The sequence below is a fragment of the Fusarium graminearum genome, chromosome 3, assembly GCF_000240135.3.
Source record: "Fusarium graminearum PH-1 chromosome 3, whole genome shotgun sequence".
Lineage (NCBI taxonomy): Eukaryota > Fungi > Ascomycota > Sordariomycetes > Hypocreales > Nectriaceae > Fusarium > Fusarium graminearum.
This window is the reverse complement of record NC_026476.1, coordinates 3,678,646-3,700,532: the sequence shown is the minus strand read 5'-3', so window position 1 is coordinate 3,700,532 and position 21,887 is coordinate 3,678,646. Positions and strand designations below refer to the sequence as shown.

Genomic DNA, 21,887 nt, shown 5'->3' with positions numbered 1-21,887 from the left:
AGGCAAATCATACATACCCCACAAGCCACAACCCCCTACAAAGAAACAGCCCAAACCCACTGCCGAGCGCTAATAAGAGTTGGGCACACTAAACTTACAGCGCAACGGTTCCCGGAGTCCCACGGAGGCACGCATGTACGTATTGTCAAATCAGCAGGGGACAGTAAGATGTCAGAGAGAGAGAGAGAGGGTAGTCCAAGATCCATCGTCGTTATTCTTCTACGTTCCGGTTCCCCATATCGGATACAGGCATCAGCGTATCCGATTTCTGATTCCCACAGGCATAGCCTGGGCATCCTCTGGTAGTTTCCAAGACTTTCCTTCACTTCCCTTCATATCTCGCCCTTTGACTCTATTTCTTGGCTAGACCAGATTTGAAGTAAGACAGGGTAAGCTAACCAAAGTCAAGCAAGCAAGTATCTATGCCGTCCGGCCCAGTCCAGTCCAGTCCATTGCTCTGCTCTGTTTTGTTTCGACATGTTGGCGTATCCCTGGTACGTTGACGCTTGTTCTGGGTTGAGATCTTGGCCTATGTTACGTTTTCCGAGTCTAGTTCTGTATTTCACTTTCCGTATAACCGTCTTGTCCATCATCAACTGGCATGACTCTTCCCCCCTTTCTCACGGCCCTTGTCTCTTCCAATTGCTTGGTGGGTTGGTCCGTTCGCCCTGTTCTTGAGACTTGACCGGCGAAGAGAAGTTGACCGTATCAGTCCATGTATGTATATCACAATAGTCTCGCGTGGTATGTCGGTCAATCTCTTATTCGAGACATTGTCCTGTAACGACATTAGGTTTTGGTCATGTGCACTTTTGGTACATCGAAAACAGCTAGGCAGACCTCGGAGGATTTCATCAGAGTTGATGTTGAGTTAATGTGGTGCATTAGGCCGGTTTTCGCTTGCCAAACTCTACTGCGTACTTGCCAACTCAATCTTTTACGAGCCTGTCTCTCTCCCCTTGTACCGTATGTATCATGTAACAGTCAGGTCTGAGCGAGTGCGTCCAGCGTTGGACCGCACCGCATCGCATCGCATCTGCATAAGGAGGACATGCATTTGCTTTCGCACCACGGTCAAGGGCCCAACTATTCGCCTCCCCCTTGACCTTGACCATGGAAAACTCCACTCTATCAAGTTGCAACGGATGAAAATCATACACCCCTCCCCCCTTGTCGCTTCCCCCAGTCTCTCCAGTATCCACCCCGGTCTACCTGTCGTCCACAGTAAAAATTGCGAGGGAAAGGGAAAAAATAATTACAGTAGAAAAAAAAGGGCTGTACTACGGATACGCACCCCGGTCTCTGACTTGCTGGCAGTTCTCAGCCTGTGAGTTGAGTGTGCAGTGCAGCGTAGCACAGCAGTACAACCCCCAGTCTCTCTCGAATCCCAGTCAGAGGGATATCAAATCAATCAATCAATCAGTGGTCATGGTCATCATCCTATGCATACCCTCGCCCTCGTCCTCGCTCAGGCTTCCCTCCTGACTTGAGATTGACAACGGTTCAGATTCGAGTATCCGTAAAAGTGAGGTGTAGACAGGACAGAGGTGTACATATCTGTTACAGGGACCAGCACCAGCATCAGCACGGGCAGTGACTGAGACCTTGGTGGGCTGTTTAGAACTAAGGCTTAGTGAAGCTCACACAGACGCTCAACCGACCCGACTCGCCAAGTCGTACATACACAGGGCCTTACAGTGTTGGTCAGGACAGGCATTGACTGACACAAGAGATCAACTCGAGTTAAAGTAAGTGTCAAGTAAAAGACGGTCCAAATAAAGAAAAGGGAAGATGAAAAACACACGACACACTTGAACCATCTTGACTGGCTTGCTCTGAGCGACGCCCCTCCCCCCACCCCCCTCTGCCACCCATAATTTCCCGGCCCCAGGGCAGCAGCCCAAGAATCCAAGCCCAAGGTGCCCAGCACCAGCCCAGCTCAGCAGCCTAGTCGAGCACCAGTTGAGCACCAGCACCAGCACGGGCGACCTACAGCACCCGGCCCAGCACCCAGCGCACAGCAGCGTCGCATAACTACAAGACTCTTCTTCTGCCCACGTCTTCTTTTTCTGCCTCTAGCTCTCTTGACGTTAGCCTCTCTGCCCCCCCCTTCCCTCTCTATCATACAAAGTCTCGCCCGCTCCAGCGTGCGCCAAAAAAGGACGCCATCATACTTTGGTCTCTTTTTCCTCTCCCTCCCTTGCAAGTCTACCACCAGGGAATTACCTTTTTTTTCTTCCCTATCTTTTTTTAAACCTTCTGGTCAACTTGCTGGACTGTCAACCTTCTATCATCCACAACCACCCGCCCCAAGATACTTATTACTACTGGGACTCCCCCCCTTTCCGTCCCAACTATCTTTTCTACCCCTCCCGCTCCACCACCAACTTTCTCATTGACAACCCAAACCTACCTCTTCACCTTTCTCACTTCTTGTCTGCCATAACAATTTGTTTCTTCAAAGAAATCCTTTTGACTCTCTATACGACACAGACGAAATACTCTTCTTGTTCAACGCCACTCAAATTCACCCGTCGAATACACGAGAACAAACTGCAATCCAATTGAAATTCGCCTACCAACTTGCGACAGCCTGCGCCTACCAACTACTAGACTATTCCAACCACTGTCGCGTTGCCTATTCTTGACGTTTTTGGGTGACTCAGCCATTCCGACCTCGAACCTCGATTTTTTGTTGCACTTTTACGACAATAACCCGTGGCCTCTCGGAATTTGCTTCATTTCGCTATTCGAATTGCGCTCTATCGTTTTTGTCATAACGGATTACTGTACCGAATCGACATTTTCGGGTTTCATCGCCTCGAAATAAAGGACCGACCAAGCGCAGGACGTTGTGTTGGTGTTGACCTATATTACCCTACCTATCGACGAACGTGTCTGCAGCTTAAGCTACCGCAACCCGGTGGTTCTTGACGAATATCCATTCATTCACTCCGTTCATCACCTGGACCAGGAGCCCTGCGCTGTGCTGCAGCTCTCTGCCTGTCAAAGAGGAACGCCCTGTTTTACTTGATCCAGCGACCCCAAGGCACCCCAAAAGGAGCCACCTGCATATCCCGGCCTCTGCCAGCTCACCACGCTGCTGCGAACTTGGCACATCATCACGCCTCGGATCGGCCTTGTCAGGACCTACCTAGTCATCCGCCTGTTGCTCGACCTCACTGCACTTTTACGTCCCACCCGGCAGCACCTCCAGGCTACCTCAGTTGTCCCTGCATCTGCATTTATTACGTGCGATTGTCACTGCCCTGGACCTTCACAGCATCCTACCTCACACTGGCTGCACCCCAGGTTGACAGCTACTCCACGAGGGATCGACTTACTGCACCGTCTTCCCCGCAATTCGCGTGTCTTATCGTTACTTCCAAGCCAGACGTTCCACCATGGCTCCCCATTCTGACTGAGCTTTTATATATGTCGATGCAACCTTCGAATGCTACCCGTCTCGCCCTTATAGTGTAATCACCACTCAGCACGACCATGTCTTTCAACTTTGTCCACGATTCAAAATTCACATCACCAACTCACAACTTATCCGAAATGTCCTCATTAACACGCTCTCAACTTGGTCAGGTCCAGACATCCTTTCCATCACAAACACAACCAGTCCCTATTCCCATGTCAGCTACAAGTGCTTCAACAGGAACATCAAACTCACAACAAGGCTCACCAATCATGTCGCCCGACACTGCTGTTCTAACCACATACTCCTCCGTCCAGGCCTCACCTGAGCCCATGCGAGGTCGGGAGGAGGAGGCTTTCCCTTCTAGCTTTCAGTTGCCTGAGTCTGTGCTCTCCAGGAAGACAAGCACCAACTCTCTCGGGTATAATGCCATGTCCGAAGTGGCCAACAACAGCAAGGGAGGTCTTATCCGCCGATTCTCGAACCGAGCTCAACGCTTTGCCGGCAGAAGACGACCATCTTCAGGCGCTCCTGCCAGCCGCGATGGAAGCGTTGGCCCTAGCATCCTCAGACGTCGCAGCGACAGCAATGCTACAGCACCACAAGAGAACAGCGCCCTGACAGACACGGATGAGGAGTTTGTTCCTGACGACTCCATGTCTATGGTTGGTGTTGACGGCGCTAACTACACATCATCCGCCAACAGCACCCATGGCTCAATCAGTGCAAGTGCTGGAGCTATGGCTGGCCCAGTGCTCCCTGCCGAGCTACGCAATGGGTGCCCGGTGAAGAAGGTGTCCAAGAAAAGTCGACCAAAGAGGATCACCCTTGCTTACGAGACTGAGTCTAATAAACTCTCTTGGGATCCAAGCCGTCCTCAAAAATCTCTTCACGTCGACGAAATTAGGGAGATCCGAACAGGCACCGACATCCAGCAGTACATCCACGACTATGGGCTTTCCGAACAAATCGAATTCTACTTTCCTGTTTGGTTCACTATTATTTACAATGTCCCCGAAAGCTCAAAAACAAGATTTCTACACATTGTCACCGATAACTCAAACACCCTATCGCTATGGACCGAGTTCCTAGACGCCATGTTGAGGTATCGACAGCAACTTATGACATCGTTGATGTCATTCAACGACCGTGCTGTTGCCCAGTACTGGCAGACCGAAATGGCCAAAGAGTTTGGTGACCAGGCCCGAACCCCTGACCAGGAGGAGATGAACATTGCTGGTGTAAAGCGTGTTTGCCAGAACCTTCACATCTACAGCTCATCATCAACCCTTGAAGTCAACTTCCACTTATCCGATTCTCGACGACGATCAAAGCTCAACTTTAGAGAGTTCAAGGACTTTGTGCGCCGCATGAAGCAACGCAACGACGTGCAGCGAGTTATTCGAAACATTGCTGCCAACCCTGAGTTTGGTCTTACTTTGTCCGAGTTTCTTACTTTTCTACGCGATGACCAGGGTGAGGATGTTGATTCTAACCGTACCGCTTGGGAGAAGCTCTTTTCTCGATTCTGCCGCCAATACCGAAGTACCGAGGCCGACCTTCCTGAGAATGTTGAGATCATGACTGAAGCCGCCTTCGTTGCCTTCTTGACTTCAGAAGACAACGAGGTCATCCAGCCCGAACCTCAAAATATTGTCTTGGACCGCCCAATGAATGAGTACTACATCTCCAGCTCCCACAACACCTACCTTCTCGGTCGTCAAGTCGCTGGTCAATCAAGCGTTGAGGGTTACATCTCAGCGCTTGCCCGTGGTTGCCGATGTGTCGAGGTTGATTGTTGGGATGGCTACAACGGCCAGCCCGAAGTCAACCACGGCCGTACCATGACAACCTCGATCAGCTTCAAGGAGGTCATGACCACCATCAACAAGTACGCATTCGTCAAGTCCAAGTTCCCCCTCTGGATTTCTCTCGAGGTCCACTGCAGCCCAGCCCAGCAGGCGACAATGGTTGAGATCATCAAGGAGTCCTTCGGTTCAAGGCTTGTCACAGAGACCCTAGAAGCCTTCCCCGACAAGCTTCCCACCCCCTCAGAGCTTATGGAGCGTGTCCTCATCAAGGTCAAGAAGCCTCAGATCAAGGAGGAGCCTATTGCCGCTGGCAATGACTTCCGTGGTCGACGCAGAGGTAACAGCCTCAACTCGCCCATGATGCGACCTTCTGTTCCTGATGGCACGCCTCTCATGCCTTCTCAATCTCTGCCACAGAGCCCCATGCTTACTCCCAGCCATTCATCTCGAAGATTGGTCAGCAAGACTCGAGTCAATACCATTACTGAGGGCCAAGTTCAGGGCATGCTGAGCAGCAGCACAAGCGACAACGAAAGTGTTTCTGAGCAGCCAGTCAAGAAGGTCCACAACAAGACCGTCAAGGTTCTTGGTGACCTCGGTGTTTACTGTGCTGGAGTCAAGTTCTCTGGCTTCGACACTGTCGATGCGAAGCAGTACAACCATATCTTCTCTTTCATGGAGTCGAGCTTTGCCAAGCACTCTCGCGCTAAGGATCAGAAGATGGCCCTCGATATCCACAACATGCGCTACATGATGCGAGTCTACCCTGACCGAACTCGCATCACTTCCAACAACTTCGATCCTCTCAACTACTGGCGTCGCGGGGTTCAGATGGCCGCCCTTAACTGGCAGACTTTTGACCTTGGAATGCAACTCAACCGCGCCATGTTTGATGGTAAGGACTCTTCCGGATATGTTCTCAAGCCCGCCGAACTCCGAGATATCCAGGTCCTCCCATACAACGCCGACATTGCTGAGGGCAAGAAGGAGCGCACTGTTATCTCTTTTACTATCGATGTCATCTCTGCCCAGCAGCTTATGCGACCTGCCAACCTGCCTGCGAACAAGTCCATGGACCCCTATGTGGAGGTTGAGGTCTTCCACGCCAACGACAAGCGCGACAAGAAGGAGGCCGATTCTAACCTGGTCTTGGAGCATGATACACCTCTCAAGTATCAAACCGATGTCATCCGCGAGAACGGCTTCAACCCTCTGTTTGACAGGACGATGAAATACACGGTCACCACCAAGCACCCCGACCTGATCTTTGTTCGCTGGTCGGTCAAGCTCTCCAACGATGGCGAGAGCTACAACGAGCGCCCAGCCGTTGCCACTTATACCGCCAAACTCACCAACCTCAAGCAGGGTTACCGCACCCTGCCTCTTCTTAACCACGCTGGCGACCAGTATCTCTTCTCCAAGCTCTTTTGCAAGATCAAGATCGACTCGGTCGAGAAGAAGTTTATGGAAGCCCCTCGTCGTGTTCAGGACGGAAACAAACTCAACCGACTCGGCGGCAAGGTCTTTAGCCGCATGAACACCAGCCCTAAAAGCACCATCGAAAAGTCTAGCTCCGAGAAGACGAGCTTTGACAGCTATTGATTTCTGACTGAGTAATATTCATCTCATCTGTACGAACACCTTTTGAACTTTCTTGGATATAATTTTACTATTTCATTTCTCGATTCCATCGATACCGAGCTCGACGAAGCTGGATCCGGACACCACCCGGGTCTCTATCGACAAGGATCTACGGCACTGGACTTCTGCAGTTATCTTCTGACTTTGTCACACATCTTTCTTTCCATGATCCCAGGAGGATCCTGGCGCGATATACGCGATGGACCTGAAGGGATCTGTGACTTGATGATGTCGGGAACCAGCGCCGTTTGTCTTACTTTCTTTTCTTTTCTTTTTTTACATCAAAGAACGGGTTGAAGCATTGGAATAACCCTTCGAGGTACCATTTGGTACACAACGATTTCCTTTGTTCAAAACATGGCGCATGAAAACAAAAACACTTAAAGAAGGAGAAATACCCCCTTTAGCGTGGATGGTGTTGGTCATTATCGGGAATCTATGTTTATATTATTACTGCGGCACGGTAGCCGCTTCAATGGACAGGGACAGGAACGGGAATGAAAAAAGGAGTCTGCATACACCACGCTTGGCCGTGATTTTTGGGAGCGTCAGGAAACTAGCATTGCACTGGGAAACCGGATTCACGTATTATAGATCGGCACAAGGCAGGGGAAACCAAACAATTGGGAAACATCTCTATTCTGCTAAAAGCATTTTATTCTTGACACACAACCTTTTCGTTCTCTGTGACTCTTTGTTGAAGTGCAGCTCATGTCGTCTCAAGTTTCACCAGAGATGTCATCTCAGGACCAAGTGTCACTGACAAGCCGAATGTGGGCTTGAGGCCTCTTGAGTGTAACAACGGGATCGGCGTAGGGAAATCATGATATACTGTACACATACCTGTGCTATGTAGCTCGCGCAACGGACTAATAGATCACCCCGCAAATTAGAGATTGACAACGGACCTTGATCTTCAAAGCATGTAGAGATAAGGGGTAACGGAGGGGTATGTAGATACTAAGAAATGAACGGTTCTTGGAACCATGATGAACATCATCTCTCATTACGTGAATTGCATGCTTCTTTTGTTTAGTTCGTCTGTATAGCTTCGTCTCGAGCCCCTGTTTCACGACTCAGGATCTACAGACTAACCTCCACAACTAAAACTGCCACTATCCCCTATGACGACGCTAGATTTATCTCATCTTCACCACTAGCACTATGTATTAGCGACGTTGACATTCTTCATTCCAGGTTCATCTTGTCTTCCCCGCAGGGTTCCCCCCTTCCCCCAGCGCTGATCCACAAGATCGTCGCTGTTTGGGGTGTGTGCGTCGTTGCAAGAGATGGTTGGTGCCATACCAAGGGGGGAAAGATTTTCCGTTTGGAATGAGGCCATCCAGATATCTGATTCGGGATAATGGCTGCAATCAAACGTGTTGTTGTTGTTGATGTTGGGCTTTGTCAGCGGTTAGATCATGTAGTATTCTGCCCCACTGTGATAGCCTCCAAGTCCCCAGCATGGGATATCACTATATCGTTTAAACCATTTCGAAACGGCGATTTCTGAACGAACAACAACTATGTCATCAGACATAAGCGCCCTGGTCCTTGACATGGTCCCTGACAACCTTGCCTGTCATAGAGCCCTTGATCTCGCTAGAGAGGCACTGCCTGTGCCCATCTTGAACCACTCTCTTCGGGTTTATCTGCTGGCCCGATTTCTTGGCAAGAAAGAGGGCTCTCCCTTTGTCTCTGAGGGGCAGATTGGGCTCCTCTTCGTAGCGGCTATTCTTCACGACGCTGGAGCGAGCCACCTCTACAATGGCACGCAGCGCTTCGAGATATGCTCCGCTGATTGTGCGAAAGACCATCTCATCAAACACGGCTACTCGGAAGCCGAGGCGCATCAAGTCTGGACGGCTATTGCAGTGCATACGTCTCCAGGGATAGCAGAGCGTATCGACCCACTGTCTCGACTGATTCGACTCGCTGTCCGGTCTGACTTTGGGTCCGACGAGTACAGAAGAATCATTGGAGTTGGCGAGTATTGCAAAGAGATAGAGGGGTTTCTGCCGAGGTTAGGCCCCGAGAAAGCCCTAGGTGACGCCGTGGTCAAGCAGGCCAAGAAGATCCCGCAAGTGGACAGTCTCACTTGGCCCAATGACGACAAGTTTCCCGCTGCAAGCTGGCCCGGTATTCTGCTGCGGGCACACGCCGAGAATCCAGACCACGAGGGAGTAAACCCAGCGTTCTAAACGCAAGGACGCCTGGTCTTCTGTGCGTGAAACAGACCCTAGGGTTGTCATAATGACTGGCTGTAAAGCTGAGATTGGCGGTGAAAACCCTCCGACAGTGCAACATTGACTGGTAAGCGATTATCAAGGGGTGTTGGTCTTGTAGATCGTGTAAACGTGGACGATCTCAAGTCGGCAGTTGTCACAGATCACACGAGTCACGCTTGGCGAGTGCATCAGTAGATACACCCTTGAATACACACGATTGAGGGACGTAACTAGCACTGGATAAGTCAGATTCGTACACATGATCGGCCAACTAAGATTCCAATAATTTTGGGGACTTATAAACGTAAATTGTACCAAGAATAAAAAGGGTAGAAATATCAAACCACAGAATAAAAAAGGATACCCGGCACAACGAAACTCCACATCTCATGACAAGAAACATTAGACATCGAGGAACGTCGTTCATTTCTCATTCGCTTTGCAAAACACAAATCCCCCCACAACTTTCTAGTCAACGCCCTCGTCCTGGAACTTGGGTGTCCCTGAACGGCTGAGATTGCTGGGCGTTCTGGTCGGAGTGCTCTGTGAGCTTCCCTTGCGGAGCATACCGCTCGCACCACCACGACCCCAGTTGCCGTTTGTAACGACCTCTAGAGCGCGGGCTTCGGCATCGTCTCGACGATGGGAGTCGGATGTGAAGCTTGGACTGAACTTTCCACCTTCTGCTTTGTCGGGGTTATTGGCGTCAAGAAAACCGTCTTCATCATCGGTGTCCAGGTCTGCTAGCTCATCGTCTATTGATCGGCCACGAGGGCTGAGACGCTGCATAGGTACGTCTTGTGTTGCATCAGCGTATAGGTTGGGGTCCCGGCCAAGAACTCGATCAGCTTTACTCATTGTCTTAGGACCTGCGAGGTTTGGGCTAGGAGAGTAATGTTTTCCTGCGCCTGTAGGTCGCTCGGGGATGTCAGGGATATCATCTGGTGAACCCCAGCCAGCGTTCACTTCACGGGCTCGCTGTTGTTCTCGCTCAGCGGAGAGTCGATCGCGAGCCTCTAGCCATGTGCTGCTTGCCTCCCATGTCCAACCATCTCCTGTAGTGTTGGAAACAGGAAAAAACCACAGCGCGGGGGTGGGGCCAAAGAGGTGCAGCAAGTTGCGTTTCCAGCCAAGATCGAAGACGTTGGGAAGCTTTTCGGAATCTTGCTCGTCGAGGTACTCCTCGTATCTCCTTTGTCGCTGCTCCCGCTCACGCTGAGCATATGAAAGTTGAACAGGCTGGGAACCGTCAGGGGGGTATGATCGGGGCATCTCTCGTCGCTCCTCGCCTTCTTCAGGACGTGTGATACCGGGTAGAGCATTTGCGTGAAAGTCGACAAAATGGCGAGCAGCCTCTGGTACTTCATTGGCGGGGTTGTGAGCAGAGTTGTACGTCTTACGCAGCGGCGAGAGGTATCTTGTCTTTTCAAGACACTCAATCGTAGTCTGTCCACATCGAGCCAAGTGAATATGCCATGATGTAAAAGCGCCAACCACGAGTCCAATGATTCCACTGATGACACTCAACATGATAAAGTTGACGGGCAGGAAGGAGTCAATGTATTCCTGGTCGTTCAGAGCCTCATACCAGACCCAGCATGCACTCACGGCGAAAGACCAGAAGCAGAAAAGGGACGTATAAATCAGGAAGAGGAGGAAGGCCTTGTGGTTGCGTAATCCAATACATGTCGCCAGCCAGGGGCAATGGTGGTCCATCTTGAGAACGCATCGTCGACATGTCGAGCAGTGGTGAGCACGATCAGGTTTGCGAGCCTGGCACTTTTTGCAGAATCGAAACTCGCCGTTGCTCTTGACTGTGAAGGAGGTGGCTTGGGGTGTGTTTTGTGTCGGTAGAAGACCATATCCCATGTCATTTGTCGTCGAGCCGGGAGGTGTAAAGACAGCGGTAGTGTAGCACCAGTTGAGCATGACATAGAGTGCGACGCCTACTATTGAAGAGCCAGTACCTGCGAAGCTGTTAGACAGAGCTCTGGCAATTTCGTGATGCCAACATACCTATCCAAGAGCTCTTGGTGCTGACGCTACCGATATTGACAACCACCCAAACAGCCCATGATGTCAAGCCGTATACAAAGGCCAATGGAAAGTAGGTCGCAAATGTACAGCAGCAACGCTCGGCTTTGCGCGCCCACCTACGAGCCGACGCCATTGCGCTCGCTTGTGTTGTGATTTCTGTAGTACTGGGACCAATCCAGCTATTTCCGCGCTGATCTCTGGTTCGATAATTGTTCAAATTTCTACTCGAAACGCCTCGTCATATCGTTATTCGACTGTAGCGAACACAGGGGTATCTATCGTTTAGTCGATTTCGATTTCGATTTCGGTTTCTGGATGAAGCAGTTGTCAATAGCGGATCGAGCTTTGAGTCTAGGGTGATGAATCGACGGGGGTAATGTTCGTATCGTGTCGTATTTCTATATCGCAACTGAACCGAGCATCAAATACACAAAATTATTAATCGGTTATGTCGAGGAATAAAAGTAATAAGCTGGTAAATTAAACAACTGCCCGCTGTCAATGAATTAAAGTAGAGCTTAGGTCATCAGGGGCGATTGGTTCCACCACCAAAGTAGTGGCTCCGCTCCGCTCCGCCTCTGTAACGCGTATGCCCATTCAAACATCCGCTGTAAGATGCCTTCAACACTACAGCACCTATCAAGTTCAGTGTGTTAAATACTATATAAAATTTCTATGATGAAAGAACCAATAGTATAAGACGACACACCACTCTCTTTGGCAATATGAACTCAGAACAATTTGCTACTTTTTGTCCTTTCCATCCTTTGCCACGTAAGGGCTGAGTTCCATTACCCCTGGCTGTAAATCGAAGAGGATATCTGGCATCACGACAGGCTTGCATTAAGCCTCACCGATATTTGCCACGTCTAAGTCTTTCAGTTCAGGATGTGTCTAATTGCAATGTGCATTTAAAATCATCTAGTTACATATCTGGAGCCTGCTAGCTGCCTGTGCTAATCCATTTCATGCCACTTTACAGTTGGCTATTCTCAACTTTTCCATCCCCCTGAGACGACGTATGCGTCAAAGTCTACCAGCGGATATCCTCATGCTTGTAGGATTTCTTTTCAAAAGACTCGGGGGTGGCTTTGGATTCGTCTTGGGCTGGCGCCCGTCCGGGCTTGAAGTCCTTGGACACCTCATATTTGACGGTGCCATCAGTGTGTTTTTCCTTGACATCAACCATGCCACCTAGCAGCTGATCCATGTACGCACGGTAAATGTCAGTCTCGCGAATCTTGCACCTGTTACCGTTTGACTCGGCATGCTGAGTGATAGAGGTAAGAGAGTTAAAGGTGTTGAGGCAGTAGGGGCAGCGATACTTGGTCTCGGAGTGAGCCTCAGATCGAAGATGACCCAGGAGTGCATGGCCCGACTTGAAGGTCTTGGTACAAGTTACCATGGGACAGTTGAACTTGCCAGTATACTTGCAGCTGTACCGAGCGACGTTGAAGTGGGGATGATCGGGATTGTGAACACTCAAGAGATCATGAGCTGCTCGGGCGTTGGGCGCAGAGGCCTGCTGAAGTTGCTGTCGAGTAGGTCGCTGGGGTGCAGGAGCCTGGGGGAACAGGTTCTTCCCTTTGTTCCAGTCGCTCTCTCTGGTGTTCTCCTTGTTGCGAGCCTGAGCACTAGAACCGGAGGCGGCGAGACCTGGAAACTCCTTCTGCTCGATCGTAAAAGGACGAGCAGAATCCTCAGTGGTCCAGCTGGTGTTAGAGGGGGCCTTGGAGTTTGCAGATGGCATGAAGGCCGCATAATTGCTCTTGAGAGGTTCATTGGTGGCTGCCATAAGAGCATTGGAGAACTCCATCTTCTTCTCCCGGGTACTCTCAATCAACTTGTCGTTGAGGCGTGTACATTCATTCTGGACATGGGATACGAGGCCACCAACTCGAACGAAGGGTCCCTTTCCGCATCCTGAACAATAAAGGTCCTGTTCCTGGGGATGGAACTGGATCAAAATTAGCAAAGCGCTCAAGAGCTGCAAAGACGTGGCAACAAACCTGCTTGATGTGCGTAGCCTCCGCTTCCTCAGTTTGGAAGTCTGCACTGCAGAATTTGCAGTGAGTATGGTCTTTGCCGTTGGCCCGCATGATGCGCTTGTGAGTGTGTAGGTCTTCCCAAGTCTTGAAAATCTTGGAGCATGGCTCGCACCAAAAGTCTCCTTCAAAGCGTGTCCCTGACGGCATCTTAAGTAGATGAAGAACGGTGTTATTGTGGTACACGATCGTTAGTTGTTACCAGGGAAGCGCAAAGAAAGAGCAAAGCTTTCCGTGTGTAAGGTCCGTACGGGGAGATGCAGTCAGTTACAGGAATATCAGGAGCTGATTGTTGTTTGATGAGTGAAAGTAGTGACCGGCAAGTGATTGTTGTTGACGGGTAGTAGCAGAAGACGGAAGGAACGAAAGCATGCGTGAGGAAAGCAAATGGATTATTGGTGAAAGGATAGAAAATCATTAGGCAACATGCAGTCACAAGAGCGGAAGTAAACGCGTGTGAGCAGTGAATCATCGTCGCCCCCTCAACAAACGGGCAGATTGTAACTCTAGTAGGTTCTAGATAAGCTGCCTAGGTACTATAGGCAACAAGGAGGCTTAGGGGGCGGGCATAAAACAAAACGGTCACTGCAAAACAAAGCAGTGTGCCTAGACGAAACACACACCGGAATCATGCCTATCGGTGGCAGAACAATCGGGAATCGTTTGTTGATATCGACATTGCCCAAGACAGTGTACGCTGTGAGTTTGTTGCAAATGGCTAAATAGAGCACACAGCTTCAAACATACCCACACAGTACTGATATGTGACATTCGGTCGAATGTGGCGGTGGTCACGTTGGTGGTATCATCCATACATTTCTGGATCGATATCATAATCCAGTCCATCGGGCATATCTCCGTCTCCATCGTCATCGTCACCGGACTCGTCTTCGTCGGCTTCATCAGAATCCTCGTTTCCGGACCCCATCTCCCCCAACAAACGAGCCTCCTCCTCTTGCAAATTTTCAGCGACACCGGCGATCTCCTCAGCTGGCGCCTTCTTGGGTCCTGCGTTGGGGTCTCTGACCCGCACGCTATAGCCCTTGTGCTTATTCTTTTTAGTTGGTTGTCGTCCCCGGAGTTGTGTCAGCTCTTCATCTGTAAGTCGTAGATTTGGAAGTGGCAGGTGAAACGTTGCTTGGTTTGACCGGACTGGTGTCTTGTCGCCTGTTTCCAGAGTCATTGCAAAGTCTTCCCGGGTGAGATGTCGGTCGAATTGGATGGCCACGAGTTTCGTCTTCATGATCGCCTTGACTTTGGCCCAGAGACCGCCATGGTACCATCCACTGCTGGGATCCCATTCAGGGCGGATAGCAGCGTTTTCGAAGAGCTCCTTGAGGAGAGGGTCGGTAATGTCGCAGACTTGCCACACTTTGCCGTCTGTATGGAAAGTGTCGCCATCAAAGACATGGCTCTCGGAAAGCTCTTCCAGGAATTCTTTCAGGGGCCCCATCTGGACCTTGCGCAGTGATTTCCACGTTTGACCCCGCTGTGCACGCTTCTGCTTTGGAAGCTTGAACATGAGGGTTTGGTAGATTCGATATTTAGGATCCGTTCGTGGATCAATGCCATATTGAACCACTCCATCTCTCCACGGACCTCCCTTGAACTGATAAGCGGCGTAGTTCAAATATTTCTTGAGTTCGTTCCAGTTCTTAAGCTTGCCCCCAAGATAGTTGAGCAATGATCGCCGTGTCCAGATAGGTCGCTCCGCGAATGCATCTTCGAGCTCAGCTATGATTTCCACCATTCGTGGATCGGTCATATCGGGGTGAAGCTGAGGCTCAGTTGGCGCAGGATCTTCTGCGCCGATAAAGTAACCCACTTGCTTAACAGCAGTGGTGTTTATCGTACCGCCATCTTCGGTGGCGCGTACATATGGGTTTTGTGAGTATTGATAGTTGAAAGGAAGACTCATGTGCGTGAACATGGGTGGTGGGATGATATCGACATTCGGTCCTTTGTCAACGCCAGGCTGAAACTTGAACTCCTTCATCTTGTCGACTGCATAGAATTAGTATTTGGTCAGAGATCAGGAGACAGAGACGACATACCATCTCCGGGAAGAACTTGATCAACGTATCGTTGTGCAAAATTTGACTTGGACATGTCCCAGTAAAAGTCGTGAAGTCCACGGAAGCGATGTGTACTACGAATCACACCCACTGCTTCAACATGATAATTGCCGACATTGTCTGCCATTTTTCGACGTAGCACCTTGGGATCATCTAGTCGATCGTAAGATGAGACTTTGTCGTTTGCAGGCGGTTGATCTTGGGCGTCGGTGACTTCGACATCTCCTTCCCAAGGTCCATCGGTTCCTCTTTTTCTTTTGCGTCCCGTTCTTTTCGGAACTGTAACTTTGAGAACCACATCGTGACTGCGAGCATTATGTGACATGATGGGTTTAAAGAACGGGTCTTCCGGCACCAGGTAAAGTGGAATTGAATTCCTCCCCGTATCTAAGACCTGAGATATTGTTAGCAAGATGAGTGGTTGTAAACAATAAGCTTTTCTTACATGTTGGAGATGGGGAACGCGACCAAAAGCCTTGACAGCTCGGTCAGGGTTTTCCACAATTGCAGGAAACTCGACAGCGCCGATAACACGCTCGGGTATCATATATCGAGGAGCTGAATCCGGATGAACAGACTCAGACGCTCTTTCACCGTGGTCATCCTCAAATTGTGTGTCGTCTAGGCTATCATAGCCGTTTTCGTCGGATGATAAATCCACTTCCATCGTGGCTAGTTTGGATCATTCGTGAGTTTTCTTTAATGAAACAAGACGATATTGTGAGTCTGGATCTCTGCAGGTGTAAGTTGTGCTGTATGAGAGATTGAGATATGATAGAAAAACAAACCAGGGTTCAATTAAACACCGACACTAACCTTGTGCGGAAGTAAAATAAGAGTTTCAGGCCCTACGGATAGAACGGCGAAGAATGATAGAAAAGTTGGTGATGTAGTCGGTTTTTGCTGACTCTCCAAGAAATGAGATTGGAGATAATAACAGAAATTTGCTACCGTTGCAGTCGTTCCATGATGGTGAAGGTGTTTCGACGTGATTCTTACTTGTTGTATCAATGATGTGGCTGTAATATTCGCAGTGATAGATTCTGCGCACTGTTTCATGCCGCGTCTTCAATGTGGTCTGGACAGTGCGATAGATGGAGAGACGGAGACTGTTTCTGCCCGTGGCTGAACTACTTCATGGCCTGTGCTTTAGACCTAGCATCTTGCCATTTTGGACCCTCAACAAGGAAGATTCAAACACATTGAGACCGTAACATGTTGCATGATACGGCATCGGGAAATTATCAATCTTTTTTGAGGCTTCAATTGAGCGTACAGCTTCCAATACTAGGCCGCGGGCTGTGTGTAAATGACTGTATCATATTCCAAGACAGGTAATCTATTGCGAGTAATGTTGCCAACTCATCACTATCAACACCAGCTCGGACCCAGTAAACCTGGTAAAAATAAAAATAAAATAAAAATAGTGATACTCGGCAATTCAAGGCGTGGAATTACTCATCTTTATTCTAGAACAAACCCAAAAGCCGCTTTGTCCTGATGTGAAGCATTGCGTCGAGTAAAGGTGCCGCCTTGCACAGCCCAGCGTAATTTTGGCCGCGTGACTGGCTCGACGTTCACCTAGTGGCACTCCCTTGACGCCTGCATCTTGGCAGATCCTAAATTTGAAGATTGTCGAGATCTAGATATTTACCATCAAGGATTCCGAGGTGATCGTATCAAGGGTCCTCGGAATCGATAGACGCACAGCTTTGTGAACCACTAGTCGCATGATATCCAATGTCTTCTAAATGGTTGTCCGCATTGATCCTAGAAATTGCATCGGTGCCAACTCTTTTGAGCGTCGGGTCCATCAATCTCGGAGGGGCATTATCCCCTAATGCACCTCTGTAGCGCTTTCATTTAGTTGGTTTCACCGCCCGTTCCCAGCACCATCCCAGTAAGGGTCAGTCCAACAGGAGCTCAGCCAGTTAGCATATCCAGACCTAATCAGGCACGCCTGGGATAGATAGCTGTTAGGGATTGTGTGGCCGACGCACCCATCCACTAACATCGTCAACTCGACCTGACCTCCCCTCTCCAATAATCGAAGCGCGTTCCCTTCAACAGGAGCTCCCCCCCGCAAAGAACCTGTCTCTTTGCCAGCGCCCAACGATCACTACCTCTACCTTTCTACCTACGACAAGTTTCCCATCACTCAACGACGACAACGAGGCTCGACTCAGCAGCCGCCGTGAGAATCTCGACCACGCCGCGTCTTTGTGATTCCTCTCTTCTTCTTCTACCTCACACTTCTCGACTTTCGATTCTTCTCCTAAGACAAGACAGCACAGCAGCATCAGCAGAACAGACAGAGCAGAGCACAGCACAGAGCCCCCATCCCAGTTCCAGCATTCGTCCTCCACTCCTGCGCAAGTACCAGCCAGCACCTGCAATCAATTGAACCGCACGATAACCCACTGTCGCCCAATACCATTCTCAGCCCTGGCTGGTTCAGTGCTTTATCGTCCTCTTCCTGCATGGGAGCAATCGTCGCATTTCGCTCCCTCGAGTAGTCTTTCTTCATTAGCTGTTGTTTCAGCCTCCTCAGCTCGGTTCATCCAATCTCGAGCCGCTTCGACTCCTCCAGCTCTCGCACTCGCGGTTCTTCGTCCGGCTCCCGACAGCAACACGACGCTTTCGCCAGACCGGCCCCTCTTCTCTCGCCTAGAAATCGTCTGCTATTAACGATTATCAACATCATTCATCCTTACAACCCTTCGGTGCATTGAATCAGTTGCTTGCGCATCTGCTGTCACCTCTTCGACGTTCCCTTCCCCCTGACGTCGTTGCCCCGGTGCCCCACTGCTTCATACAGTTGAGCAGCGGGCGTCTTAAACCGCCCCTCCGCACGACACACTGTTGTCCGACAAGATGAAGCGCTTTAGTCAGAGAGTTGTGCGTCTTTCCCTTCTTTGAGATTATTTGCCTCTGCTAACATGTATCCCAGCTTTCGCGTGGGAAAGACCCAAACAAGTCTTCTAAGAAGAACAAGGATAATAAGGATGGTACCGCGTCTCCCTCATCACGGGACAACAATCAGTCACCTGTGCTTACGCCCTCATCCTCCACGTCGACTTTGAACGATCCTCGAAACAAGCAGCCGCAAAACAGCTCTAATCATGGAAGCGAACACGGCGGCGCTTCGCAGCCCTCCAACTTGTCCAATGTAACTCAGGCTGGTAATGCCCCTGATCACTTTGCTACCGGAGGCGCCTCAAGCCCCAACGGTGGAAGCTCTAGCTCTCGGCTTCCCCCAACTGTGGTTATCAGCCCTACACCTGGTGTACGTACTTAACCTTGTTCCTTTTTGTTGTGCTTTCCCTAACCGTGATTCTGCACAGCATGTCCCTCCTCCAGGAGCCGCCGAGACAATGCCACACGACTTGGCTCCCCCCAAAGCGGGCCAGAAGTCGCTCTTGATCCATCGAGGAATAGATAACCGTGATGCGATTCCTGAGGGACTTCGAACCCCAAAGAGGCAGCATTCCTCAAGATTCGACATTTCTGCCCATCGCGAGCTTGAGAAACTGCCCGGTTTCCACGAAGTGCCACCCAACCGACGACAAGAACTCTTTATGCAAAAGATTGACCAGTGTAACGTTATTTTCGACTTTAACGATGCGAGCGGCGACATGAAGTCGAAGGAAATCAAGAGGCTTGCTCTGCACGAGCTGCTGGACTATGTTGCCAACAATCGACAAGTTATTACTGAGCCCATGTACCCCAAGGTTGTCGACATGTTTGCCAAGAACCTATTCCGCCCGATCCCGCCCCCAATAAACCCCCAGGGCGAGGCCTTTGACCCTGAAGAGGACGAGCCCGTTCTTGAGGTTGCTTGGCCGCATATCCAGGTCGTTTATGAGTTCTTCCTGCGCTTCATCGAGAGTCAGGATTTTAACACCAACATCGCCAAGGCGTACATTGACCACAGCTTCGTCCTCCAGCTTCTTGAGCTGTTTGATTCCGAGGATCCCCGCGAGCGGGACTTCTTGAAGACCACCCTCCACCGCATCTACGGAAAATTCCTTAACCTCCGATCTTTTATTAGACGATCTATCAACAATGTCTTTTTCCAATTCACCTACGAAACAGAGCGGTTCAACGGTATTGCCGAGTTGCTCGAGATTCTTGGTTCCATCATCAACGGTTTTGCTCTACCCCTCAAGGAGGAGCACAAGATCTTCCTAACCAGAGTGTTACTGCCTCTGCATAAGCCCAAGAGCCTGAGCATGTACCACCCTCAGCTTGCTTACTGTATTGTGCAATTTCTGGAAAAGGACGCATCTCTAACTGAAGATGTAAGTTGAACTCTTCCTCCAAACGCTGTAAGCTAATAAATCTTTGCAGGTTGTTATTGGACTTCTTCGTTATTGGCCCAAGGTCAACAGCACAAAGGAGGTTATGTTTCTCTACGAAGTTGAAGATATTTTTGAGGTTATGGCTCCCGCAGAATTTGCCAAGGTTCAAGAACCTTTGTTCCATCAGCTGGCTAAGTCCGTGGCCAGCCCTCACTTCCAAGTGGCCGAGCGTGCCCTTTACTTCTGGAACAACGAGTATTTCTGCAACCTTGTCAGCGACAATGTGGAGATTATCCTTCCCATCATGTTTGCTCCCCTCTATGAGAACTCAAAGGGTCACTGGAACAGGTATGTTTATTCTCCTCTTCGGAAAGTACGATTCTAACTGGGTAGAACAATTCATGGAATGGTTTATAATGCCATGAAGCTCTTTATGGAGATCAACCCTCAATTGTTCGACGATTGCTCCCACGAGTACACGGAACAGCAGAACAGCGCTGCAGCACGCGAGGCCCTTCGTGAGCGTAAATGGGCTGCTTTGAGCGAAAAGGCGGACCAGCAGAGACAAAGCAACGGCAACGGAGTGGCTGATGCTCCTGCTCAGATCACACCCATGCCCCGTGTAGACGAAAACGACGCTGCCACCGAGGACAATTCAAAGCGTCTCGATTCGCTTAAGTTGCAAGACGGCCGACCCAGTCTTCACGAGAGAGACAACTCTGTAGGATCCGCCCGAAGCCGGTAATCCAAACCGACAGCTCTATCCAGCATACATCAGTGCATCGAGCTTGGATAAAAGAGCGCAGACCCCTTTCCAAAATCGAAGCATCAAGATGGGATATAGTAGGTTCGAATACCATCATTGCTGTATAGTCTTGTTTGACGGTGGTATTATGATTATGAGGAGGAATTGGTTTTTTCGCAGTTCAATAATGGACTTAAGAACATGCGTACTCGACATACAGTCACTTTGCTGGGTTGGAATTGGCCAATGTGGACACCACCATTGCTCTGCAACGCTTTTGGACCTTTCAACCTTCTTTCTTGGTTCGCGCGGCAGCTAGACCACATTCAGGGCTGCCTTGGGGAGGGGGAAATATGCGCAGGCGACATTACAATGCTATCGTGTTTTTCTCTTGTCCACTTCCCGTGCACTGAATATGACAAGCGAAGCCGAATGCTATATTATATCTGTGCCGTGGTTATGGGTGGGATACGGGCATAAAAGGGCATGGACGTCTACGCTTTTTCGTGTAACTCTTTGGGCGAATTCTTACTTTGTTTTCTTTTTACTTCTTCTGGACTTTTTTTCCTGTCCCGCTGCAAGGAACCGGACGTTTGGGGAAGCTATAACTTCTTCACTGGTCATGGTTTGCGTTGTGTCCTTGTGTGTTTTGCTGTGTGTGACGAGAGGAGAAGGGTTAAGTCTGCTTGGTTTTATGGAGACGATGAATGAGCAAGACTAAAATAAAAGTCATTATTGTCAAATCGCAATTGAATATATTTCGCGTGCAGGTGCGTCTAGTCACAGTGTGGCTTGGAGGTCTACTTGTTATAGTAATTTTGTGCCTAGAGCATATCTACCTAGGGTACTACCACCCCCGTCCTCGATCGTAGCCACCTCTTCCCCTACCACGGAATCCGTTACCTCTTCCCCTGCCTTGATATCCGTTATGTGGCGGAGGCGGCTGTGGGGGAACATTCCATCCTGTCATCGGCCCCATCATGGCAGGATTGTGAGGGAACCAACCTGGTGCCATGGGCGGAGGAGGCGGTGGTACTGGCCAAGGGCCCTGATAACCCACTGGTGGTGGAGGCAGTGGAGGGAAATCCCCTCGAGGAGGAATGGGAGGGAAATGGGCTTGAGGCTGCTGTTGAGGAATTGGGGGAGGACGATTCGGTCGATCTTGAACGTCTTTGTTGTAGTATCTCGAAGGTGAACGGGACCGTGATCTGCTGTACGATCGCTGTCTCGAACGATCGTGCTGGTTTCCACGGCTTCGACTGCGACTGCGACTTCGGCTATAGCTAGAAGTATGACGTCGGTTTCGACTTCGGTCATGGTCACGGCTGCGGGACCGACTTCGACTACGGGTTAGACTTCGACTTCTGGAGTCTCTTGAGACCCTTGGTCGCTTATGCGCAGGTCGTGAAGAGCTTCGTGATCGGCCACGCGAGTAGCTACGTGATCTTGAACGGCCTCGGTCTGCTCCTTTACCACCATTTCTTTTCCTCTCCTTCATCTTCTCACAAAAGCGACGGGACCAGCCATAGTACGTCTCACCTCCAATGATATCACCTGTAATCTCGTCAAGGATGACTCGT

General features: G+C 50.0%; 7 protein-coding genes across 7 annotated transcripts; 3 read left to right on the top strand and 4 right to left on the bottom strand.

Annotated features, from left to right (window-relative positions):
* Positions 1-3,501: 3,501 nt before the first annotated feature.
* FGSG_05898 (uncharacterized protein) lies at positions 3,502-6,837 on the top strand (the record flags this gene model as incomplete). Its single annotated transcript, XM_011326203.1, has 1 exon — positions 3,502-6,837. The coding sequence occupies one exon, from the start codon at positions 3,502-3,504 to the stop codon at positions 6,835-6,837; it is 3,336 nt and encodes a 1,111-aa protein (XP_011324505.1).
* Positions 6,838-8,402: 1,565 nt separating this feature from the next.
* FGSG_05897 (uncharacterized protein) lies at positions 8,403-9,077 on the top strand (the record flags this gene model as incomplete). The annotated part of the gene is made up of 1 exon (XM_011326202.1): positions 8,403-9,077. One exon carries the CDS (start codon positions 8,403-8,405, stop codon positions 9,075-9,077), a length of 675 nt encoding a protein of 224 aa, XP_011324504.1.
* A 495-nt stretch (positions 9,078-9,572) lies between these two features.
* On the bottom strand, positions 9,573-11,274 carry FGSG_05896 (palmitoyltransferase PFA3; the record flags this gene model as incomplete). The annotated part of the gene is made up of 2 exons (XM_011326201.1): positions 9,573-11,071; positions 11,121-11,274. The coding sequence occupies 2 exons, from the start codon at positions 11,272-11,274 to the stop codon at positions 9,573-9,575; spliced, it is 1,653 nt and encodes a 550-aa protein (XP_011324503.1).
* Positions 11,275-12,174: 900 nt separating this feature from the next.
* On the bottom strand, positions 12,175-12,957 carry FGSG_12837 (uncharacterized protein; the record flags this gene model as incomplete). Its single annotated transcript, XM_011326200.1, has 1 exon — positions 12,175-12,957. The coding sequence occupies one exon, from the start codon at positions 12,955-12,957 to the stop codon at positions 12,175-12,177; it is 783 nt and encodes a 260-aa protein (XP_011324502.1).
* Positions 12,958-13,991: 1,034 nt separating this feature from the next.
* On the bottom strand, positions 13,992-15,295 carry FGSG_12836 (uncharacterized protein; the record flags this gene model as incomplete). The annotated part of the gene is made up of 2 exons (XM_011326199.1): positions 13,992-15,190; positions 15,241-15,295. The coding sequence occupies 2 exons, from the start codon at positions 15,293-15,295 to the stop codon at positions 13,992-13,994; spliced, it is 1,254 nt and encodes a 417-aa protein (XP_011324501.1).
* A 2,840-nt stretch (positions 15,296-18,135) lies between these two features.
* Positions 18,136-20,805, top strand: FGSG_05894 (serine/threonine protein phosphatase 2A; the record flags this gene model as incomplete). The annotated part of the gene is made up of 5 exons (XM_011326198.1): positions 18,136-18,159; positions 18,212-18,547; positions 18,606-19,562; positions 19,612-19,910; positions 19,956-20,805. The coding sequence occupies 5 exons, from the start codon at positions 18,136-18,138 to the stop codon at positions 20,305-20,307; spliced, it is 1,968 nt and encodes a 655-aa protein (XP_011324500.1). The 3' UTR covers positions 20,308-20,805.
* Positions 20,806-21,285: 480 nt separating this feature from the next.
* On the bottom strand, positions 21,286-21,624 carry FGSG_05893 (uncharacterized protein; the record flags this gene model as incomplete). The annotated part of the gene is made up of 1 exon (XM_011326197.1): positions 21,286-21,624. The coding sequence occupies one exon, from the start codon at positions 21,622-21,624 to the stop codon at positions 21,286-21,288; it is 339 nt and encodes a 112-aa protein (XP_011324499.1).
* Positions 21,625-21,887: the final 263 nt, after the last annotated feature.